At 27.7% G+C, this 24625-nt stretch overlaps 1 protein-coding gene across 2 annotated transcripts in view; it reads right to left on the reverse strand.

Annotated features, from left to right (window-relative positions):
* The window catches only part of LOC100198483 (sortilin-related receptor), a 94468-nt gene that overhangs the window by 40383 nt on the left and 29460 nt on the right, over positions 1 to 24625 (reverse strand). For both annotated transcript variants that reach the window (XM_065787753.1, XM_065787754.1), the window contains exons 13-20: positions 23247 to 23439; positions 23049 to 23171; positions 22274 to 22356; positions 22007 to 22198; positions 17360 to 17567; positions 11128 to 11329; positions 7460 to 7649; positions 6801 to 6962 (exon numbers count right to left, since the gene is read on the reverse strand). In XM_065787753.1, coding sequence (XP_065643825.1) covers positions 6801 to 6962; positions 7460 to 7649; positions 11128 to 11329; positions 17360 to 17567; positions 22007 to 22198; positions 22274 to 22356; positions 23049 to 23171; positions 23247 to 23439 — 1353 coding nt within the window. The remainder of the gene's footprint in view (positions 1 to 6800; positions 6963 to 7459; positions 7650 to 11127; positions 11330 to 17359; positions 17568 to 22006; positions 22199 to 22273; positions 22357 to 23048; positions 23172 to 23246; positions 23440 to 24625) is intronic.

Below are 24625 nucleotides of genomic sequence, written 5' to 3' on the forward strand. Positions count from 1 at the left end.
AAATCAAGACTCCAACTCCAATAGTAAACCTTCTCGGTATTGCACATGCATGTACAAAATATTTAACCTTCAAAGAACTTTTCATATATTTGGCAAAAAAAAATTTTTTAACTATTGCGTGATATTTTTTAAAGAATTTTTCAAAAATTTTGCTTTGGAGACAGAGTTGTACTCTGAAAATTTCAACGATTGCAGTCATAAAAAAAAAAAGTATCGAAGTTGATACTTTTTTTTTTATGACTCACACCCCCTGACTAAAACGTTATCGATAAAAAAACTTCTTTTCGGATTTTGTAAAAACTTCCGAAAATTATCAAATAGCTAAAATAATTTTGAAAACTTAAATTTTATTTTTGAAAAGTTTTAAAAAGTGGAGTGTCTATTTGCGCATTCAGTGAACAGATCAGGGACAGATTTTTCAAAGTATTGAACAAAGTTTCATAGTATTATCTCTCAACGTTCAAAAATTATGGCCGTATTAAATTTGTAACCGCCTCAAATTGAGGGGGGTTTGAACTTTATATGATCATAATTTTTGAACACCGAGAAATAATACTATGAAACATAAAATTTATCGATGAATATAAATTTGTAAATATTTTTCACAGTTGGTAGAACAATTAAAAAACAAGAAAAATTGTTGAGAGAATTAAAGAGAGAATTATAGAATTGTTGTTATATATTCCTTTGGCAAATTAAAATTTGCAAAACGAATATATAACATTGTTCTAAGGGGCTGTTCATATGTATGAAAAACATTCTGCCTAGGAGAGAAAAACAACAATAATTAAGCATAATGTTGTTTGTGTCCCAGATGTATTCGACTGTTGTTTGTGTCCCAGATGTATACGATAATCTTAGGAGCGATTTTTATATCTAGAAAAGTTGACAGAACACAAACGAGGTAAAAAAAATTTTCACCTTGCATGTGCCGGATGCATGTTAATAGAGAAATATAATAAATGTGTAATACTTGTGTTAATAATGAAATTATATAATAAATATGACATTATTTTCTTATTGTTGTACTAAGAGCAGACAATTTTTTGTCTGGCTTTTTTCTGTAATGTAAGGGAAGTGTCACAAGAAATCTTTTTTGCTAATGTATTTTTTTATCTACTGGAAAAAATGTTGCTGTAGCCTTTCTTTGATATTAGACACAGACACATTAAAATATTGCACAGTTTTAGCTAGTTTATTTATGGTTTAGTTGTTCTTAAAAATTTTTATTTTAGAATTAATTCAAATTTTTACAATTGCAATATGATGTAAAATAAGATATTCGTAGAGTATGATTTTAACTTAACGTTTTTCTTTGTTTATAAATTTTTATTGAACTTTTTTCAAAACTATTATAGTATCCCTTTTAATAGAAATGTCTAAAAAAATTTTTCTGAATTATTTTTTAAACTAAGTTATTTTTGCTAGCGTTTTGGCATTTAATAATGCAACTACAGCATGAAAGTTAGCTTAAACTCTCCAGATATTGTGCGGCTAAAAGCTGTCAAAACAGTACGCAACCAAAGATAGACGTATATAAAAATATTAGCTTATTGCTTATTTTTAAATCTTATTCAGTGGAAATGTCATGATCACAACTATACGGTTACACCTATTGTCATATTTAAATATATAATATATACATATATATTATATATTTTACTTTTCATCATATTTAATTTTAAGTTTTATATTTCATAAGTTTATAAACTTTCATTCATAAGTAATGTTCATTTTACATGTAATGATTTTTGTTTATTTATAGTTTTAAAACAAATTTTTTTCTTCATCCCTTTAAGAAAGTACTAATGATGAGCTGTTTATTAAAATATTTCTTCATCATCAATTGTCAAGACCCAGGTGCGATTTCATGAGTTGTATGGGAAGGGGTTGGTTGTCCCCTCCCCCTCATATATAAAAGCACTTTTGAAGAATTCATTTCTAAAATTTTTTCATTTCATTCGTAAAATCACCCTTCTGGCTGGACCTGTTGGGAAGAGAATTTAGTTGTTTAAATTTTTTTTTGAATATTTACCAATTAAAATAAAAAGTGATTTTTTAGTGACAAAGTTTCTTTTATGCATACGTTTTCCATTATCATTAATTGTTTAGATTGATCTTAGAAAGAACATCGATCAGAATTGATGAACTAGTTTATGAGCAGTAGACGAATATTTACTAGTCAAGTTCTTCAAAAAAATTTGTTGATAAATTTTTTGCTTTGTTTAAGCACTGATTAAAACTGTAAAATAATATGAAACTATAATTATAAGTGGGTATGGGGAGGGGGTGCGGGCCTTGACACATTCCCTTATATGAAAAAAAAATTGTCAATTTATAGGTCAATTTCTTTAAAAAAGGGCCTCTAAATAAAAAGTGGTAGTTGGGCGGGGGAGGAGGTACATATCCCCCCCTGTGTCATCGGATTAGGTTGCATTGCACTGTTGCTGTGCACTGAACCCCGGCACTGCCGGTTAGATTGCAAATGATAGTCCAGATTCTGTTACTCGAGTATTTCAACTAAAATTACCTATTATTAATGATATTTATAGAAAGGTTTACAGAAATATGTTTAAATCAAATACTTTAGAAAAACACGCTAATATTTAGCATAATCAATTTTTTCCTATTTATAAAAATGTTTTCTCTGTAATTATGATGATATTAGGATGTTTTTTTGGTAATGAGAGCATTGTTATTAACTAAGTAACATTTTAGTTAATAACAATATGGAGAGAAAAAATTTATTTCCTCATTCAGGAAAAAATTAAAGACATATGTGGCTATTTAATTATATTTAAAGTACAATAATTACACTACCCAACAGTGATTTTGTTTCTGAACCAAAATTAGTTATTTCTTATGTATTTTCACATGCTGAATTCAAAAATATCATATTAGGAAAATAGGAACAGTTAAATATCCGAATCTTCCATCTGCCACTTGACCTCTTTCACATACTGATAGTTTACCAGTTCCTACTCTACCACAAAGTGAGTTAGAAGTAGAAAATGAAAGCAGAAATGAAGTATAAATAGAAGAAAAAGAAGGAAACAATCCTTTCAAATCAAATGATCCTGACTTTGTGTTAACAGATGTTGTGTTACACAGATTAAGTCAAACAGAACTAAGTGATCTTGTTCGAGATCTGAACTTGTCTCAGAAAAAGACAGAACTTCTAGGGTCAGGACTAAAGCAATGGAACCTTCTCCGATTTGATGTCAAGCCTTAACATTACAAAAAATGGCAGCAAAAGCTGCTTTCTTGTTTTGCATTGATGTCTTTAGATTAATACGTTGTCTTAACTTGAGCTTTGATCTAACTGAATAGAGAATATTCATAGCCTCATCTAAGCTAAGCTTGAAAGCTGTATTACTGCACAACGGAAACTGTCTTTCTTCTGTTCTTATTGGTTGTGCAGTTCACATGAAAGAGACTTATATAAACATGAAAATTCTCCTCAACTTAATTAATTACAATGAATACAATTGAAAAACTTGAGGTGATCTAAAAGTAATTGCTATACTTTTAGGAATGCAATTAGGATATACTAAATGCTGCTGCTTTTTGTGTATGTGGGACAGTAGAGACAGAAGTTCACAAAATGTTATTACTAAACCTTCTCGTGGATCCAAAAGATGCTCTATTTCCACCATTACATATTAAGTTGAGTTTAATAAAAAAATTTTGTCAAAGGTATGAACAAAAAAGAACAGGCTTTTAGGTAGTTAAGAAACAAGTTTCCAAAAACAAGTGATGCAAAAGTTAAAGAGGGTATTTTTGTTGGGCCACAAATATGTCAACTTATGAAGGATCCTGCATTTGACGAAGTTTTGAAGGGGCAAGAAAAGGAAACTTGGGAAGCTCTTAAGGGAGTGATTTGTGGATTTTTAGGCAAAAAAAGAGATGATAACTACTTTCAATTGGTAACAGCACTTCTGCATAAATACCATAAACTTGGATGTAACATGTCCATCAAGATTTGTTTCCTTCCCTCACACCTAGACTTCTTCCCCCCCAGTTGTGGAGCTGTTAGTGATGACCTTGGGGAAAGGTTTCACTAAGTTATTTCTGTAATGAAACAAAGATATCAAGGTCGTTGGAATGAGGCTATGTTTGCAGATTACGGTTGGTTGTATATATGAATGCTCCAGAACTAGTCTACAAAAGGAAAGCAAAAAGATCATGATCTCATGAGGATACCCCATAATCATCTTTACACCTATTAGCTTGATGATCATGATTTTTTTTGTTTAAAACTGTTAGAATATATCTGTAATAAAAAAAAAAAAATGTATTTTAAATATTGTTAGAATATGTAAATTATATATCATCTTGCTCTGTTGCAAATTAACTGAAATAAAAATTTATTGCTATTGTATATCTCAGAAACTAGATCCAATAAAAATTTTTTTGTTGTCATTTACTTTTTTCTCAGCCCAAAGTTATTATAATTTGAATAAATATGCTTAAGATACAAAAGAAAAATTTTTTTTTTGTTGTTCAGTGTTATTGCACTTAGAAAGGCTGCCTATCATTTAATGTGCATTAAATTTGTTTCTTGGCTAGAATTGCTTTTTAAAAAAAGATAATGGAAACGTGTTTATAATAAAGCAAAATAAATTCTAGCTAATGTTACTTATTTTCATTTCCTTACAACATACTAATTTTCTTTATAAGGGGTTTCATATTTACTAAGGATTTAAACAAATCATTCAACCATTCCAACTTTTTTTAAATACATAATCAAATGAACAACATTTTGAATAAAAACTTTGAAAACTTTTGAAAAATGGAATCTTTCCGAAGTTTTTTGTACAGAAACTGCTGTAGAGAATGGAATTATATATGTTGTAAAAATCTTTTGTAATGTATATGCTCTTAATCAAGAGAATATCCTGGCCAATACCAAAGGAGCAATAAGTACAGCCGCATTACGATACATAAATGGGACATGAAAAAATTATGAAAATAAATTATGATACGAATGCATATTCGTATAACAAATTATGTAATGTATCAGTAAACTATGATCAGGATTACATATTTGTGTAACGAATCAGTAACTGATAGAACTCTTTATTGTTTAAAAACATTATTAAAAAGAGTTCATACAATAGTTAAGAAAAAATTTATTAACAGTTGATAAAATAACCAAAAACCAACCGTAAAATTATAAGAAAATAAACAAATATTATGTTACGTTTTATGAAAAAAATATTTTTTTCAAAATGAAATTTAAAAAAATGTTAAAAATGAATTTTCAAATAAAAACTTGGATTTTTTTTGTAACTTTTGTTATAGTGAGAAAAAAAAACTGAATGACTTTTAAAGTGATAAGAAAATAACTTTAATTACAATGTGGTACTTGAAAGCAAGTGACACAACTTAACTTCTAGCAATACAAAATATATTTGCTGAGTTGAGCTACTTTGAAATGCGTTAAGTGTTTTTGTTAGCAGCAAAATCTCGTAACAAGGCCTGATATACCAACTACTAAACATATTTTAGTTCCAAATACAAAAATGTTTTTTTTAAGCAAAAAACAATATGGAAAAAAAAAAAAACAGGTGAAAGGAGTTAATCTTAATGCAACATTTCTTTTACTGATATCACTGTGTGCCAGATTTCTATTTAACAAAAATTTGTTTATAACAAATTGAGTTTTTATACTTGAAAGAAAACAGAGAAATTAAAATAAACTAACAAGTTTTCAACAAAACCGCTTTTGTAAATGTACAGCCTATTTTGTGAAAATAAGAAAACTGGAAACTGGTTAAATATATATGGAAAGTTAAATATATATGGAAAATAATGTAGGCTGTTTTTAGCAATAAAAAACTTATTTTTTCTGCGAGTAAAAATAAACTTTTGAAGCAAAATAAATTTTGTGCAGAAATGAAATGTAGAAACTTACCTTCAATCTTGCAAATGAAATTAAGAAATTTTCCTACTATTTATTATGCAAAACAACGCCCCAATAGACCATTATTGTAATAATGATATAAAATGTATAAAGCGGAGTTAAATTTATAGCATTTTTATAGCATTTAGCTTAAAGAAAAATGAGAACAAAATACACATGCAGCTGTGAACTACATATTATCAACATTGTTTCTGTTTCAACTGTTTAACAATGATGTTTAATATTATAAGGCCTGAGTCTGGTATGATGGACATACCAGACTCAGGCCTTATAAAGAACTGCCTTTTATAAAATACACATTTTCTTAATTAATGTGTTGTCTACATTAATCATGACATGTTTGCCACACAATTTTTAGGAGAAAGATAAACAAATGAATGTGTAGCTGCTTATGCATTTTATTGAGAAAAAAAAACGCTCCTCTCAATTTGAACTTTTTTTTCCTCCTCAACATTTTCACTTTCTTTTTCTCATCTCTAAATTTAGTTTTCTAAGTTTAAATTTATTTTTCACTTTATTCAAGCTTTATTCAACTCTTTATAAACAACAGGATAAACTATTTACTTTTTTATAATATGAAATTTTTCAAAATTTAATATTGATTTAATAAAAATCTATTATGTTAAAATGATCTTTCGATTATAAGAAATTTATTATATCTTAGAACATTAGTTAAAAAACAGTGTTCAAATGGTGAATAAGTTATTATCTTGTATAAACATTTGTAAATAAATAAAATATTGTAGAAAGGTATTTTTTTATTTAAAAAGGTTTAACTCTATTTTAAAATACTAATTTTCTTCAATAATGAGTACACTAAAGTTTTGGATTATTTTTTTAATAAAACATTAATTCAATATATAAACCAACATACTTGCTTTGCATTCTCCATTCTCATACATCTCAGAACCAGGGCATGTGCAATTATCATTTCCATTGTCAATGAGATTACCAGGACAAGTACAGCGATAGTATGGATATTTACCAATAGGTAAACAAAAGAATTTACAATTGGCATAATCACATGGGTTAGTATCTATAAAGATAAACAAAATTACAACTTAAAAAATACTCCTAGATAGACATAGCCAATCATAGATAGACATGGCTGTTCATAGATGGAAATGGCTGTGAAAATTCAAGTAAGCATTCAGCACTGCAACACACAAACATTCAAAACTAGATTCTTATGTCTGATACAAGATACTTGATGCATATTTTATATAATATGAATACATATATACAACCATTAAGATACCTACAATTATTAATATACGTAAACCATTAAAATACATACAACTATTATGATACAAAGGTTAATCTGTGCATTAGGTATGGCTCATAGGTCAAAAAAACTAAAACAGAAAAACTGACCAAAGTCACTCAGATTGGTATTTTAATTCTAAAATATATTAGGGTTTACATAACTTTGCTGATATGCAGGAGATTAAAGCCTAAATTTCTGCAACCATATCTTCTAAGAAAGAGATTAAAAGTTTGTAGATGAAAAAAAAAATCTAATAAAAGTATTACCCTTAGCTTGTTTTTCTGGCCAGAAAGCTTTCACATCCATTCCATTAAAAACCGATTGGATAATAATTTCTGGACTTGCAGAATTTTTTTTATCTATCTTTAAAATAGAGCGTTTAACCCAGTCATCCCAAAAAATGTAATTTTTAAAAATTGTGATTGAATAAGGATGAAAAACATCTGTTGTTACAACCTAAAGTAAAAATTTAATTCATTTATTGTATTTAATAATATCTAATACCATATAATAACTAAACTTTAATATTACAAGTAAAAAACTTTTTTTTTTAAATAGTATAAAATGATGTGAGACAACCAATTCATTATCTACAGTATGAGGAAACTGGCTTTCAGTGGTGTAATGTTAGGTTATTATACATAAATTGATTATTGTACATAAAGACTGCTTGTAGCATTACGTTATTGCATGGAACATTAGGTTATTGCATGCAATATTAGGTTATTGCATGTAACATCAGGTTATTGCATGTAACATTAGGTTAATTAGGTTATTGCATGTAACACCAGGTTATTGCATGTAACATTAGGTTATTGCATGTAACATTAGGTTATTGCCTGTAACATTAGGTTATTGCATGAAACTTAAGGTTATTGCATATAACATTAGGTTATTGTACATAAAGATTGTATTTTGCTTTTTGTTCTTTTGTTTTGTTTTGCAGTTATTGGCATTCTCCATTATCCAATAATTTCTTTAAATCTTTCTGTTGTTTTTAATCACAACTATGTGGGATTGTGAATTCTTCAAAACAGTATATAAATAAATTATCTTTAAAAATTGTTTTGACAACAATTATTTTTATTACTCTGTGTTTAATGTTAAACTCAAGATTGAACAGGTAGAATTTTTTTTGTTTTGTTTAAAAAATAGAAATTTCTTTTTTTAAATAAAGATAAAATAAAAAAAAAACATGCATCATTAGTAATAAAATTAAACATTATTAGTGATGCATATTTTGAATTGTCATCCAGTAGACTTTTTACTACATTTAGTAAAAGTATATACTGTATCATTAGATGTTCGATACTGCAATGAATACAATCTTACACCACTGGGTGTGATATTAAGGTAAGCCACACATAAATTATTCTTAGGCTAGCTGGATAGTAAAGTAAAAAGTTTAAATGTGGACATATAGGGGAGACCAGGGCTAGTTGACTCACATTTTTTTGAAAATATTAAAGTGTAGTCTCAAAGAGTATGATTTTGGGTAACTTATAAAGGTTACATTAATTTACAAAAAAAAATTCTTGGGACCCTCAAAAAAAAATTGCACTAACTTACCCTTCCACTGGGTAAGTTGCTTATACTCATGGGGTAAGTTGACTTATAATAATAAAAATTGAAGTTTGAGATCCTATTTATATGTATTCCAATAAAATTATAACCCCCACCCCTTTTTTTTAAAAGGAATCATAGCTGAAATATACTTTTATCAATATCATCAAACTTTTGGATCAAGTCATTGTAACATTTTAAGCAAAAGAGTAAATATAATTAAAAAGTATAAAAAGTGAAAAAAGTGAAAACAAAAAACAGTGTTCCCAATTTATGGTTGTATAATAAGAATTAAAACGTATATTGTTTTATTATATGAATTTTTCAACTAATTGAGTTTCAAATCAGCTAGCAGCAATTATTGCAAATGAAAAACAAAGAGTTTTCGATTATGCATGACTCGTGAGCCCAAAGGTAACATTGGGTGCATTAAACCCAGACTTCTTCTGGTTTCCTTTTAGTAAACATTCCAACACAAATCAAACAAAAACACTCCTTTTCTACAGAGCTATTAGCATAGATAAAACTTTTTCCCATTAAGTGCATACTTCCTACTACTAGTTGATCTTTTACTTATCTTATCATTATCTTTATTTAATTTTTTTGTTTGTTTTCTCTCTTCAGAATAGAACTACAGTTGACTTTGTAGATGCATTGTGTACATCATTATTGCTTGAATATGAAATATCATGATGTGGTTCTGTATCTTTTGAGCAACCAGCTTCTAACATGTCATTCTCTGATATTGTTAAGTCAATATCAGTTACATTACTTATATTTAGCACTGTACTTTCCACAGCACAGTCTTGTTTCAGTGTAGGTCTATCTGTTGTATAGGCTGGCATAAAATTGTGTTCACAAAATGTTAACATTTAGTGGGAAAATTCCTGTTTTTGCAAAAACAACCTTGATATTATTAGAGGTACATGCTAATGGTAATGAGTTACCCACAAAAACAGGTATACTGTAAATAGACATTGTGGAACCAGGTTGCATTGTCATCCATGCATCACAAGCTGTGTTTGCATATTTTGATGCAATGAGGAGAAAATGAACAAACCGATACCCCATTTTCTTGGGGTATCGGTTAGGGGTATACATACATACATATATATATATATATATATATATATATATATATATATATATATATATATATATATATATATATATATATATATACATATAAATTCAAAAATAGTCAGAACAGTGAAACAAATAGAAAATCCAGTAATTCTTTTTTCTCACAATGTTTTTATTGAAAACAATATAATTACCAAACAAAATTACCAATACAAAATATTTTTTATATATATTAAAACTGTTAGCACTAGAGGCCTTTCAAATAATCATCTACTGATGATTATTTGAAAGGCCTTTAGTGCTAATTATCTACTGAAGATTATTTGAAAATCTCTAGAAAATCTGTTATTGGACCTATTTTGTTCATTATATTTATAAATGTCTATGTTGATAACTAGAAATTAATCTCAAAGTTGTACATAGACGACACAAAGTTACTTGCTAGAATTGATAAAAATAACATACTATCCAATACAACCAAATTTCAATTAAATATTGACAAAACTACTATTTTAAGTCAATTAGACATCATAATGTCAATGATGTCATTTATACTCAGTAATTTAGATTTACAAAAAAATTACTGAGTACACATCAAAATGGCAATAGTTGGCAATAGTAGATAAATGGAAAATTATGCATATTGGCTGTTCAAATTCAGATACAAAATATTATATAAACATAAACAAAAAAAATTTATTATGAAAGTGACCTTGGTATTCAAATTGAGTTAAGTTAGTTAATTCTGCTCTAAAACAAACCAAATGCTTAATATGCTAAAATATACATTTTCATATAGAGGTTATATTTTCAGGGCACACCTATTTACTTCAAATATTAAACCTCTAAATTTCAATATTTTCATGGAACCTATTTATAGAATTAAATTAAAGAACTGAAAATAATTTTTAAAAAAAGTTACAAAGATTCCTGATGCAACAAAACATCTTAATTAAGAAAAACAGCGCAATCATTTAGGTTTTTCACTAATTTTAAGAAAAACAAAAAGCAACCTCATTGAAAATATAAAATTTGAAAATTACATTAAAAGGTTTTAGTTATTATTTTAATTAAAATATTTAAAAACAAAAAACAAAATTTTACAAATTTAATAATTTTATACTCATATATTTTATAAGAATGTAATAAATGTTAATTATATTTTATAATAACATTTATTGCTTTCTTATAAAAATATATTTTGTTTGGCGAAAGAAGTCAATTTGGAAATAAAGTGGAAAATCAGACGAAAAGAAAATCACAAAAAAATACAATGTATATCATTTACTTTTCGATTCCTTCCATCTAAGTCAGATGATTCAATTTTATCAGTATGAGCATCAGCCCAATACAATCTGTTTTCATCATAATCAATAGCAAGGCCATTTGGCCATTTAATATCATCTATTATAATTGAGATGGGGTTTGAGCCATCCATATTTGCAGATCCAATTTGCGGATTACGTCCCCAATCTGTCCAAAACATTATTCTAAAACATATTTTAAAATATTTCTGAATGTTTTAATATTTTTCTTTCTATTAAAAATATTTTTAAATAAATTTACTATATAAATTTTTGTTTACTATATTAAAATAAATAGTTATGTTATACTAATATTATTTACAGGGCTGTGGAGTTAGAGTCGCGACATTTTTAGCTGAGTCGGAGTCACTAAACAAAATCATGACTCCGACTCCAATAGTAAAACTTCTCGGTATTGCAAGTGCATGTACAAAATATTCAATTAACCTTATATTCATATTAAACTATCAAAAAACTTTTTATAAATTTGGCTAAAAAAAACTTTTTTAATTATCGCGTAATATTTTAAAGAATTCAAAGAATTTTTCAAAAATTTTGTTTTGGAGTCAGAGTTGGAGTCACACTCTGGAAAATTTCAACGATTGGAGTTGGAGTCAGTACTTTTTTTTTACGACTCCACATCCCTGATTATTTATTTCATATTTAGTATACTTTTTATTCACTATTGAGTTTAGTATATGTAAACAAATGAATTGTAACAAATCAATCTATACTTTTATACTTTTTATTATTTTTAGGTAAAAATTTTATATTTTAACAAGACACATGTCAATAACAACTTGTATCCCTTTCAAAGTACAAGTTCAATTTGTTTAGTTATTTTGTATTGATTATTTTTTTAGTCCGATGTTATCAAATTTTTTTAAATGTATTAAATAAATTTAATGATTGAATTTATATAATGTATTTAAATTAATTACCTTAATAACTTTGATAGTTAATAAAATATATTAAATTTTAAATTTGTTAAACTTAAACATTTTTTTTCACTTTGAGGATTTTTGATAAAAGGGTTTTAATGCAACTTTGTCATTGCATTGTAAAGTTTCCTTCAGCATTAAAACAATTGGTTATTGTATAATGAGCTGGTAATGTTGTTACCTGTTTAAATTTGGTTCCTGTATTTTTATATTTGCAAATTAAAGAAAAAAATCAAAATTTTAAAATTCTAATTGGAACTTCTTTTATAAAAAAAAAAAAAAAAAAAAAAACAGACCAGAAATGAACCAGTGCAGGACCCAGATGCATTCTCATACCGTTTGACCAGTATGGGCACTTAAACTAATGCACCCAAACTAAAACTTTTACAACTTATAAATTCTAATATTAATAAAGTACAACATTAAATAAAAGCAAATAAACACATAAAAAATGTCATTTTTCTCAACCCATACTATTTACGACTATAATTTTCGTGTTTTAGTATATTTATATATTTATAACTATAGTGTTTTAATCTGTATATTTATAGTGTTTTAACCCATACTTTTTACAACTATAATTATAGTGTTTTATAATTATAGTTTTACAAATATAATTATAGTGGTGGACTTTATCAATGTTGCATACTTATATTATTTATATAACGGGTGATGCGGAATTTATCGCACAAATCCTAATTTCATTATTTGAGCATAATAATTAGTTTTTGTGGCTTATCTTTGATTTTATCACAAAATCTGATTATTATTTGAGCATAATAATCAGTTTTTGTGGTAAAATGAGGTTAAATGCAGCTGAACGAGAATTTTATCGAAAGCGACTAAAAATGTTTTTTGTAAATAAACCTAATATATAAAAAAAAAAAAATCGTAAATCATTTTGAAAAGGAAAGATTTGCTCCAAGTACAATATATGATAACCTAAAAAGACTTGAAACTTTTCAATCGTTTTCTGATAGAAAGCACCCTGGTCGTCCGACATCCTGGACTAGAGAAAAGAAAGACGAATTAACGAGACTTGTCAACAACCAAAAAGGGGTCAGTCAGAGAAAAATAGGTATTAAAGTCGGTGTAAATCAATCGACAATTGGTCGTCAGTTAAAACAAATGAATATTAAATATAGAAAACGTGAAAAGACTCCAAAATACACTATAGAACAACAAATAAAGGCAAAGAAAAAAAGCAGGAAACTAGTTAACCAACTCTATAACACAAAATCGCTTCTAGTCATCGATGACGAAAAATACTTTTGTTTTGCAGGGGACAACATGCCTGGAAATTCTGGATACTACACAAACAACAAAAAGACATGCCCAGAAAGTGTTCGTTTTATAGGAAAAGAGAAATTTCCAAAAAAATTATTAATGTGGATAGCCATATCTGACCGTGGTATGTCCGAGCCATTGTTTTGCACTTCCAAGGCTGTAGCGATCAATTCATCAATCTATATTAATGAATGTTTAGAAAAACGACTTCTTCCATTTATTCACAAGTATCATGGAGACTTTAACTATTTATTTTGGCCAGATTTAGCAAGTTCTCATTATTCTAAAGATTCTCTAAATTGGATGGACCAATATGTCTATTATGTTGATAAAGAATCCAATCCCCCAAATGTGCCTCAAGCAGATGGTGATGTTTTTTCATATAAAAAATAATATATTTTTATTAAAAGATAAATGCTTTATTTAAAAAAAATATAATAGTAGTTTGTTTTTTTATATATAAATAAGTTATTGCATTTTTATTTTGTCCGATAACTTCCACATCACCCGTTAAGTATGGAATTATATTTACATGAATTTAAAGAATGATTTTTTATAAAACTAATAAAATAATAATCAATTTTTTTTTAAACCATTAACGATTCTTTTTTTTCTTTTTTTTTAATCTAATTCATTCCTGACAAGGCTGCAAGCAAACACTGTTAAGTTGACAGTTACTAGAAAACAAAGAATAAAGTAAAAGAATAAAAGTAATAATAAATAATAAAAAGAAGTCTACAAAAAGGGAAAAAAACTGATGAATAATAAAAATGAACAAAAAGAGCATGCTGGGACTTAGTAAAGGGGGCTGAATGACAAGTCAAGCGAAAATGAGTTTTGGTAGAAGGAAGTAAAGTTGATAGCTTCTTTGAGCAGCGACCATGATAGTGTTTTTAGAAAAGAAAGAGATGTATTTTTATGATAATGGGAGAGAAGCTCAAGTTTGGCAAATAAAGTAGGTCCAACTAAACTTAAATGCACTTTTGTATCTCGTCTAGAAGAGAAAGAGCATCATTAGAAGAACCAGCTCAAACATGACATATATTAGTATTTCATACAGGGACAAATAAGAGGTAGAGAATGGAATCAGGAGTAAGATAATAGGGAGCCCAATAAAAAGAAGCAATCTTTTCAGATTCTACCTTTGCAATCGATTGTTCATATGATTTCCATGAGAGGTCAGTGGTGTTTGATAGTCCAAGAAGACATAAAAAAGAAGAATTAATGAGAGGGTGAGGCCATTCATTAATTTAGGAATGTTGACATCATTGTGATTGTTTGCAGTAAATAACTGAGCTTTGTTGGGGTTAAAGTTCACAAGCCAATACAACCCCAATCTGTTATAGAAGTGAGATCAGATTCAAGATCAACTACAAGATTGCAACATATATATATATATATATATATATATATATATATATATATATATATATATATAATTAAAAATTCATCAAGTTTGTAGTATGTATATAGTATAAATATGTATATTTTGTGCATATATAAATATACATATATATAAATGTATCTATATATATAAATATATAGATATATATATATTTATATATATATATATATATATATATATATATATATATATATATATATATACATATATATATATATATATATATATATATATATATATATATATATATATATATATATATATATATAAATATATATATATATATATATATATATATATATATACAGTGCTCAAAGTGGAGAAAAAAAAGTAACGGGATGGTATTCAGTAAATTTAGAATACCATCCTGCCTAATCATTGCTGTATATAGAGATTTATAAAAAGGGATGATTTATACTTTATAAAAAGGGGACAGAATGGCATCCTGCCTCACTTTGAGCACTGTATATATATACATACATACATATATATATATATATATATATATATACAGTAGTGGCCAAAAAATTAAGGTACATCATAAAAAATAACTCAAATTTTGCATTGTAAATTTTTTATTGAATAAACTCAATAGAAAATGTAAAGCAAATGAAAAAAAATAGATAAAAATTATCAAAAATTGTTAATATTCAATAAAATAATAGTTATAGCACAAAATTATAGCAAAAGTACGGTTTAAATGACTTGAATGTTATAATTCAATACTTTGTCGAATGTCCCTTATTATCAAGCACAGCTTGTATTCTTCTTGGGATTCTATGTACTAATGTTTTACAAAATTCTCGAGTGATTTCATTAGTCCACACTTCTTTAAGAACTTTTTGAAGATGTTCTTCGGATTTTGGCTGATGTGCTGCAACTTTCTGCTTCATTATATTCCAGCAGTTCTCGATAACATTAAGATTGGGTGAACTTGAGGATCAATTAGATAATAATTCAATTTTATTATCAGTAAACCACTTCTTAACTGTTTTAGCTGTATGACAAGGTGCTAAATCTTGCTGGAAAATGCTGGTTTTAGTAATTTCCATGTGCAGTTTCACTTTATCTTTCAATACACTTAGATACTTTTGTGCATTAACTTTTTCACCTTTTTTAAAGATGTGCGACCCGCATTGGTCTTGGGCTGTGATTGTTCCCCATACCATGGCTAAAGGAGGATGTTTTACTGTTTTTATGGTATACTTTGGATTCAGGCGTTCTCCCACAGGTCTTCTAACATAATTATAGCCCGTGCTTCTAATCTGTTGAAATGTACTTTCGTCTGTAAACATTACGCATTCCGAACCATTCCGGTGTCTTGTCTTTTAAACTCTTACAAAATTTAATCCTAGCTTGTAATTGAGATAGAGTTAATAAAGGTTTTTTAGCTGGTCTTCTTGCAACTAGACCAAAGTCATAACAACCTTCTTCTAATTGTCCTTGAACTAATAGTAAGTCCCCTTTCCATAGTAAGTTGTGATAACCTTGCAGATGTTGTGTGGGGCTCACTATTAACAACATTCCTTAAAAAACGGTCTTCTTGTGATGTACTCACACATTTTCTACCACAATTTTTGCGATTTGAATAGTCTTGAACACACGTAAAGCATTTTGCACGGCACATCTTGATATTTTTAATTGTTTTGCTATACTACTTTGAAAATAGCATTCCGAAAATAGTGCATTTTACCTTTAACAAAGTTATTAATATCACGCTTTTTACCACAACTATGGCAACCTGACGGTGTAAAATAAATCAAAATATCTTCAAAAATCAAAATATAATAAAAAAATTATTTGTATCCAAGGTAATAATGCCATAAATAAACAATAAGTTAAAAAATTTATATATATATATATATATATATATTTATATATATATGTGTGTATGTATGCATGTATGTATGTATGTATGTATGTATGTATGTATGTATGTATGTATGTATGTATGTATGTATGTATGTATGTATGTATGTATGTATGTATGTATGTATTTGAAACACCACAATCATGTATATTTTCAACCATAATCATGTATATTTTAATAGCATCATAATAAAATATAAAATAATATGGATATAGATTGCTCTATTTTACACATATTTATGTTTACATAAAGATGTGTTAAATTTATACCTATAAATATACAGTAGAGACCAGCAAAAAAAGTATGGATATTATGTATAAAAAAAACAAAAAAACATAGGAGAAATAACTGCCAAAAGAGAGTGCTGCCAATGCAATTGCTGCCAATGTCAAAAGAGAGTGCAAACAATGTAAATCAGATTAGGAAAATTTATAATTATCAATTTAAAAACTTTAACCTAAATAACATTTTTAATTAGATCTTGATTTTTTTAAATTTTATATATGTAAAATAGATAAAATTGTTTAAAAAAAAAAAACATAGCTAAACTCCAAAATTAAGATTAAAAATTAAAATTAGATAAATTTGATAATATAAACTTAATATAATATAATATAAATTATAAATTAGATGAGATAAAATCAGGGTATATTCAGTATACTTAAGCTAAACTCCAAAATTAAGATAAAATTAGAGAAAATAATTAATCATACCCTTTTTTAGGATGCAACATCAAAGCCCTTGGTTTATCTAAAACAGTACTATTAACAAGAATTTTTTTATGTTTTCCTTGTAAGTTGATTATTCCTATTTCTGCCAACCCTGCATCACAATAATAAAGATTTCCATTCATCCAATCATATGTAAGCGCTTCAATATGAACACGAGAGTTATTCAACTGCAGAAGCATTGAGACATTGCCTAAAGAATATTTTAAAAAAATTTTAAAGACTCTTTTATCATCAAAAGTTTTCAAAAATCAAAATTTAAAATACTATTACATGAATACAGTATTACAAATAATATAAAACTATATAATTCAATTAACAATAATATAAACCATTAAACTGTATAATTCAATTAACAGAAATGTAAACCATAAAACTGTGTGATTCAATTAAAAATTATATCAAGAAACTGAATGATAAATTTAAAGCTTGTTTGCATGGTTTTACATAACAGTAAAATTTGCATCTTCAATTTCTTGTCCTGATATTTGCTGATTTATTTCAGCCCAGCATTAACATGCAATGAAAAAACAAAAGCTTTTTGTTTTTAATTTATGTGGGTAAAACTTTCTAGTTTTACCCACATAAATTATGTTCATTCACACATACTAAAGTAAATATCCATACATAGATAAATAAATATATTATAGTAAACACATCCAAATTAGAAGACTCTTAGTCCTTTAATTAACATCTTTTTAGATTATCTTTAACTATAAATCTTGCTTGTAAACCATTATATCAATTCCCTTGTTACCATCTGCTAAGGTTTCCTTCTTTATCATGCTCACCATTATCTTACTCCATTCTCTACTTTTATAAATCTCTTATTAACCTTTTCACAAACACTATCATCATATTTGGGCTGATTCTTCAAATAATGCCCTCCTTCTTTTAGAATAGGTCTAAAAACAAATTGTAAACATAGTTGGACCTTAGTTGCCAGGCAGTAGCCTCTGTCTCATTTTTTGTTGAGTTCCAATTCTTTCTTTTTTCTACAAGTACGACCTTTCTTTCTTTTTTCTACAAGTACAACCATGGTTGCTGTGTAAAAGAGGCATAAAATTTGCTCATTTTGTAATCTTATGTTCTACCAAAAAAAAAATCTGGCGTGACTTGTTATTCAGCAAAGTTACATCCTGTAGTTTATATTTTGTCAAACATTCGTGCTTTATAAATTTTTATATTTTCCTGCCTCATACTATACAAACTTTTTAGTCTTCCCTCAATTTTTATCAAAAAGTAAATTACATAAGTAATTTTGAACATTTTATGTAAATTTACATTTCCGTATAAGTAATTAATTTTTTTGAAACGACTTACTTTATAATAGAGTTGTTAACCCCTTACTGCATGATTTTTTAAGCAAAACTAAATTTTTTTATGTGTATTTTATAACCCAAAAACAAAATTTGCTTATGTTAAGATAGTTTTTTATGATTTTAAAAATTTTATTATATGTGATTCAACATGCACATATGATACAGCATTATTAAAAAATTATAAAACTAAACTACGCTGGAAAGATGTATTTTCACCATTTTCTTACTTTGTAACTCTTGTCTTTACTTTTTAGTAACTCTGAACTTTTCAAGCTGAAGCTTTCAACTTTGTAAAATAAACAAACAAACAAAAAAAGTCAACATCAAACATTGATATAATAAGAACAACCAATTTTGTTTTTGTTTGTTTTTTTATAACGCTTATAAGCATACATAGACTCAAATTTTAGTAAAAAAAGATTTTAATAAAAATATATGTTCTTCTAGTGGAATTGCTCCAATTTTCTTATGTGATTCTTGAAATTGTACAGGTTTTTTATCCATATGTGGCTGTTTTAATCAGTGATATAACAACATTATTTGAATTAACTAAAATCAATAAACTGGATTTTAGTTGATTTGAATATTGATCGGAGGTCACCACATACATTGATTTGTACAAACCAATGTTATTGGTGAGATTTATTTTTTAAATGAACAAACTTATGTTAGTGGTGACATTATTTTTAAATGAACAAGCTAATGTTGGTGGTGACAATTTTTTTACAAATGAACAAAATAAAACATTTATTTTTAAACCAATCAAATCACCAACTTTAACTTTTAAAGCAATCAAATTTAACCAATTTATCATCAACTTATGACACAGGAAATTTTTTTTTTCAAAATTTCAAAAAGTAATAACCCTAATGTGTGAGCGTGTATGTGGTGTGTGAGTGTGTGTATATTAGGGTTATGACTTTTTTTCAACCAATGCTCCTGTACTGTAATTTGATGAACTTTTACCTAAAAAGCACGAAATGAACTATTATTTGCATATCTTTTGAAAAAAGTTCACCCCGCCATTGAAAAATCCATTTTGACATAAGTACTACTATGTATTCAAATGTATTTAGAATGTCATAGTCATGTAATACAATAAATTTTCAATCAAACAATGACTCAGACCGTTGACCTTGCTCTTGCTCTTGCTTGTTGCATAGAAGGAATAGAAGGTGCAACTTGTCTTTATTTTTGCATGAAGAATATATTTCGTTCATTACTTTGATTACACACTCTGTGCATTGATTACTTCTGGGGATCTGTAGCATGGATGGCTCTCGCTTTCAGTGATTTTTCAAAGAGCTTAAAGTTATTAAAGTCGTTTTCGTTGTACAGTTGGTCTGTAAACCAATGGTCTGCTCAGCCATACCATATAAATCAACATATTCTCTGCAGAACTGTCCTTGTTGAAGGAATTAAAATGAAGGCCAGGATCGCTAGTATAGCTCTGGAATTCCACCTCGCATTGCTGATGTTGGGCAATTTCTGAAACCTGATCAATGGAAAATGTCTTTTCATCCCAAAATCGGAACACTTAAGTGAGATGAAATCAAAATTTCATATCATCTCTCCAGCCTGATGTTTCGAGAATTACTTCTATTCCACTATCAAACTGTGTTTTCAGTTGTTCGTACTCCTTCAATAGTTAAGATACAAATGGATACTCGATGTTTGGCGATTGTGTTTTATTTCCAAGTTCTTCAACCATCGCCAAACGGAGGATTTTATCTAATACATGGTGTTGACAACTGATGAACTGAGGTTTGTTGATGCGTTTCTCTGTGAACATTTGTTGCAATATTACAACAACACCATTCTTTTTTCCAGTGTTAACACTGGTGGTATCTGCTACAATCATCTGTATTGAATTCCATAGGTGAAGTTCATCAAGGACTTTGAGCAATAAATTCCTCAATAAGCAAAATTCCTTGAGCAACAGTTTTTCCCCTGCCATCTACCAACCCCAAGACATCCAATATGATTTCTTTTCTTTCATTTTTAAGGACAACCACTTGATAATCGATTCTGTTGATGTGCTTGCCATTAAAGTATTGCCATTAAAGGATCAACTTTCCATATGCAACTTTTTAATCATTTCTTTTTTCAGCTTGATTGTCTCTTTGATTTGTAAATAGCTGATTAACATGGAGTTGGGATGTCAATGCCTTCACGAGCCAATTGCTTGCATATGTTAGCAGCTTTGTTTGTTGATACTCTTTTGTAAGTCACTAAGTTGACTGCAATTTTGCTTTTATGATGTTTTCTGCTTGGTGTAGGAGTAGTCTCATCTTCCTTTCCTTCATCGTTTTCATATTTACTGTCGTCAGCCTCAGTTAGAATCACTAAAACCAGGATAGTAAGATGATGAGTTGAATGACCTATTAAAAAGTTTTTGTCTTTTAGAGGGATGGATCGTTTTTTTACTGGTTGCTTGGCCTGTAGAGTATACCACTGTTTCTTTGCTTTCCACTTGGAGATGGTACAATCGCTTGTCCTCGGAAGATAACCATGTTCCATCCACTTTAGTAATATCAAAAATTTCATCAAGGGGTTCATAGCTTCCCCCCTTGACACAATCATCATAACATTTCAGTATTTTATCAAGCTTTGCTCGTATAACTTGATCAGATACATGAGGGAAATTCAGTTTATTCTTCCACAATTTGGTGACTTCTTTGGAAATTTCCGCTATTTGCTCCTTTCTTACTTTGATTTTTGGTCCAAGGAAATGGTAGCGCCTGATAATTTGCTTTTGGAGAGGCATTCTTCACTTTTCTTCCAGTGAATATTCTTTCAAAGGGACCATTCTTCTTCTTTTATGAGAGTCTTCAAATTTTACCAGATTATTGGTCCAGACATCTTTGTTCTTCTGAATGCTACTAACGCTAGGCTTGTACATTGCCATGTGTTGTTTCTGCAATAACTATAAAATTAGATAAGTAGCTATATATACACAGTCTAAATTGTTTTAGAATATTCTAAATTGTTCCAGAATGTTTTAAAGTCATCTAAAATATTCTGGAATTTTCTAAAATGTTCTAAAGTTCTAAACACTTCTAATCTATACAAGTTTTAAATGATTTTCAGAAGAGCCACACGTTAGTAGTAGCAGTAACAAGATTAAATAAATGACGATTCGTAATTTTAATTGCAGGGTGACTTTTTTTTACAACCTAGAGGAATTGAACATGTTTTTAATGTTTTCTAACAAAAGTTCATCGACACAGGAAATTAAAAAAAAAAAAAAGTCAAAAAGTCATAACCCTAGTGTATATATATTCATTATAATTACTTAACACTAACGCACCTGTATTCATGTTTAAAGCAACAATTCTATCAAGAGTGATATCGGCATAAAAAAGAATATTTGACTGATAATCAACCTCCAATGACACAACATTTTGCATTTCATTTAAATCAAACTCAACTGATTCTTTTGTCAGGAAATCATAGCGGTAAATACGATTTCTTGTTGTGTAAAACAAATATTCAGTTGCTCCTAAATTACAACAATTTTAAAATTAAAATGAACAAAAAAGCATAAAAATGTTTAATGATTAAAAAAAATATTTACTTTTTATAGGACATGCATAAAGTTTAGGTCTATATTGATCTTCAACTCCACCAGTACACTCATCACCAGGAACTTTGCGATAACTAAAAGATTCAACAAAAGTACAAACACAATTACAACAAGAGTAAAAACAAAATAACAACAAAATACAAACAAGACAAACTGGTAAAAATATAGAAATGTTTAAAACTTTAAAAAATTAAAATTTTTTAATACTTATTTATTAGGTTTTAATTTATTGAGTTTTGTAATATATATATATATATATATATATATATATATATATATATATATATATATATATATATATATATATATATATATATATATGCGGTAGTGGTGTAGTGATAGAGCGCTCGCCTCATAAGCGAGAAGTTCGATCCCCACCATGTCCCTGGTAGTACCGCGCTCAACTTGTTTCTCCGCGCAGCGGCCTTGTTTGTCAAGGTTTGTGTTTCGGAGTTATAGAGCTGAGAGAGGGTTGTAACCACAAAAAGTAGCCTCCTCGACTGTAGTGGCCTCCTCAGCCTTGGGGAGGTGAATAATTAAAAAAAATATATATATATATATATATATATACACACATATATATATATATATATACATATATATATATACATATATATATATATATATATATATATATATATATATATATATATATATATATATATATATATATATATATATATATATATATATATATATATATATATATATATATATATATATATATATACTTACACTATAAAGTAGAAAAAAATAAAATTAATACCCAGTTGAAGAATTATAGAACTTTCCTGGCTGACACCAGGTTGGAGTTCCTTGATTAGAAAAATCTCCATCAGGTACACAGATCTGGTTCCATCCTCTCCATTCTAGTTTGTACCCAAAATCACTATGGAAAAAAAAAATTCTAAAATCAAACAAAAACTAAATTTAAAAGGATCAAAACTGGGAACATTTTATTTACCAGTCAAAGTCATCTCTTGTACAAATACACGAATCAGAAGATATTAAGCGATCATAGTTACGTCCATTATAACACCTTGAGTTAGGATCACGACGTTCATATAACTGTTTTTTACCAAGTAGACAGTGCTCAGTACTATTACGTAAGTCACTCACCTCCCAAATTTTATAATCACTTTTCTTACATTCATTACCTGCATAATAATGAAACAAAAAAAGTTCAATCTTATCCATTAAATAAAATTACTTACACTGAAAATAAAATATAAATCTAAAACTTAAATTAATTTATAATCTTTTAGCATATAGAAAATGGCAGAATGGTCACAGATAAACAGTGAATGGCTGAGGCAAAATAGAAAATATAAACATTGAAGAGGTGTTGTTTTTTTACTCTCAACTTGGATAGCAAAAGCTTATAAAAATTTCCTACTGTCATGCACAACCTGCTCTAGTAAATAAATGTACTTTTGACATATTGGAAAATTTTACTAATAATGTGCATATGAAAAGTGATTTTGTAATCAAAAGTTGCATTGGGTGTTATAATGATATAATGCAGTGAGTTGTTTGTGTGTATAATGATGTAATGCAGTGAGTTGTTTGTGTGTATAATGATGTAATGCAGTGAGCTGTTTGTGTGTATATCACTAATGAGTATAAAAACAATTATTGGGTGTTCCAATGATACCTCATTTTTGAACTACAAAAGCATAGAAAAAGTTATAAATGATAATAAACCCTTTTTTTAAAAATAATAAAATCTTTTTTATAAGTTGATTACTGTGATTTTGAGAGGACAATAAAAAAATGATACTGTAATTGATTGCAGCATTTCATTGTTTACTGTTATTTAATGGATCCAATGGCAATTAAGCAACTTGGTGATAGCAAAAACAATTGCTGGCACCTGCTATAACCCACCACATTAGTCTAAATGAAGCAAATTTTAAGTAACTTATTTGAATGTCTAGATTGCTAGGTTTGTAGAACACGAATAGTTTCTTTAAATTACACAAAAATAATTTTTTGTGTCTTATGTCTTTATAATCTTTTTTTTTCTAGTTACAAAAATTTTAACACAAAAATTATTTGAGTTAAAAACAATTTAAAAAAATCTTTTACTTACATAAAACAAACTTAATAAAATGTAGAAAAAGCTAATAATTTTTTTTTATTAAAAAGTCTCATCCTTTTACTGTGACTATTCTTAAGCGCTCCAAAAGTTCTTATTTGTCTAGAATTTTTTTTTCTCAAACATCAGTTCATAAAATTTGCTCACTTCATCTTGTTTTCCTGGTTCATATAATTTGCAATCCTTTGATATAATATAATTTTAGGTCATCTCTTAACCGTTATCTTACTTTATAAACTTCATCC

This window comes from Hydra vulgaris, chromosome 01 (genome assembly GCF_038396675.1).
Source record: "Hydra vulgaris chromosome 01, alternate assembly HydraT2T_AEP".
Taxonomy (NCBI): domain Eukaryota; kingdom Metazoa; phylum Cnidaria; class Hydrozoa; order Anthoathecata; family Hydridae; genus Hydra; species Hydra vulgaris.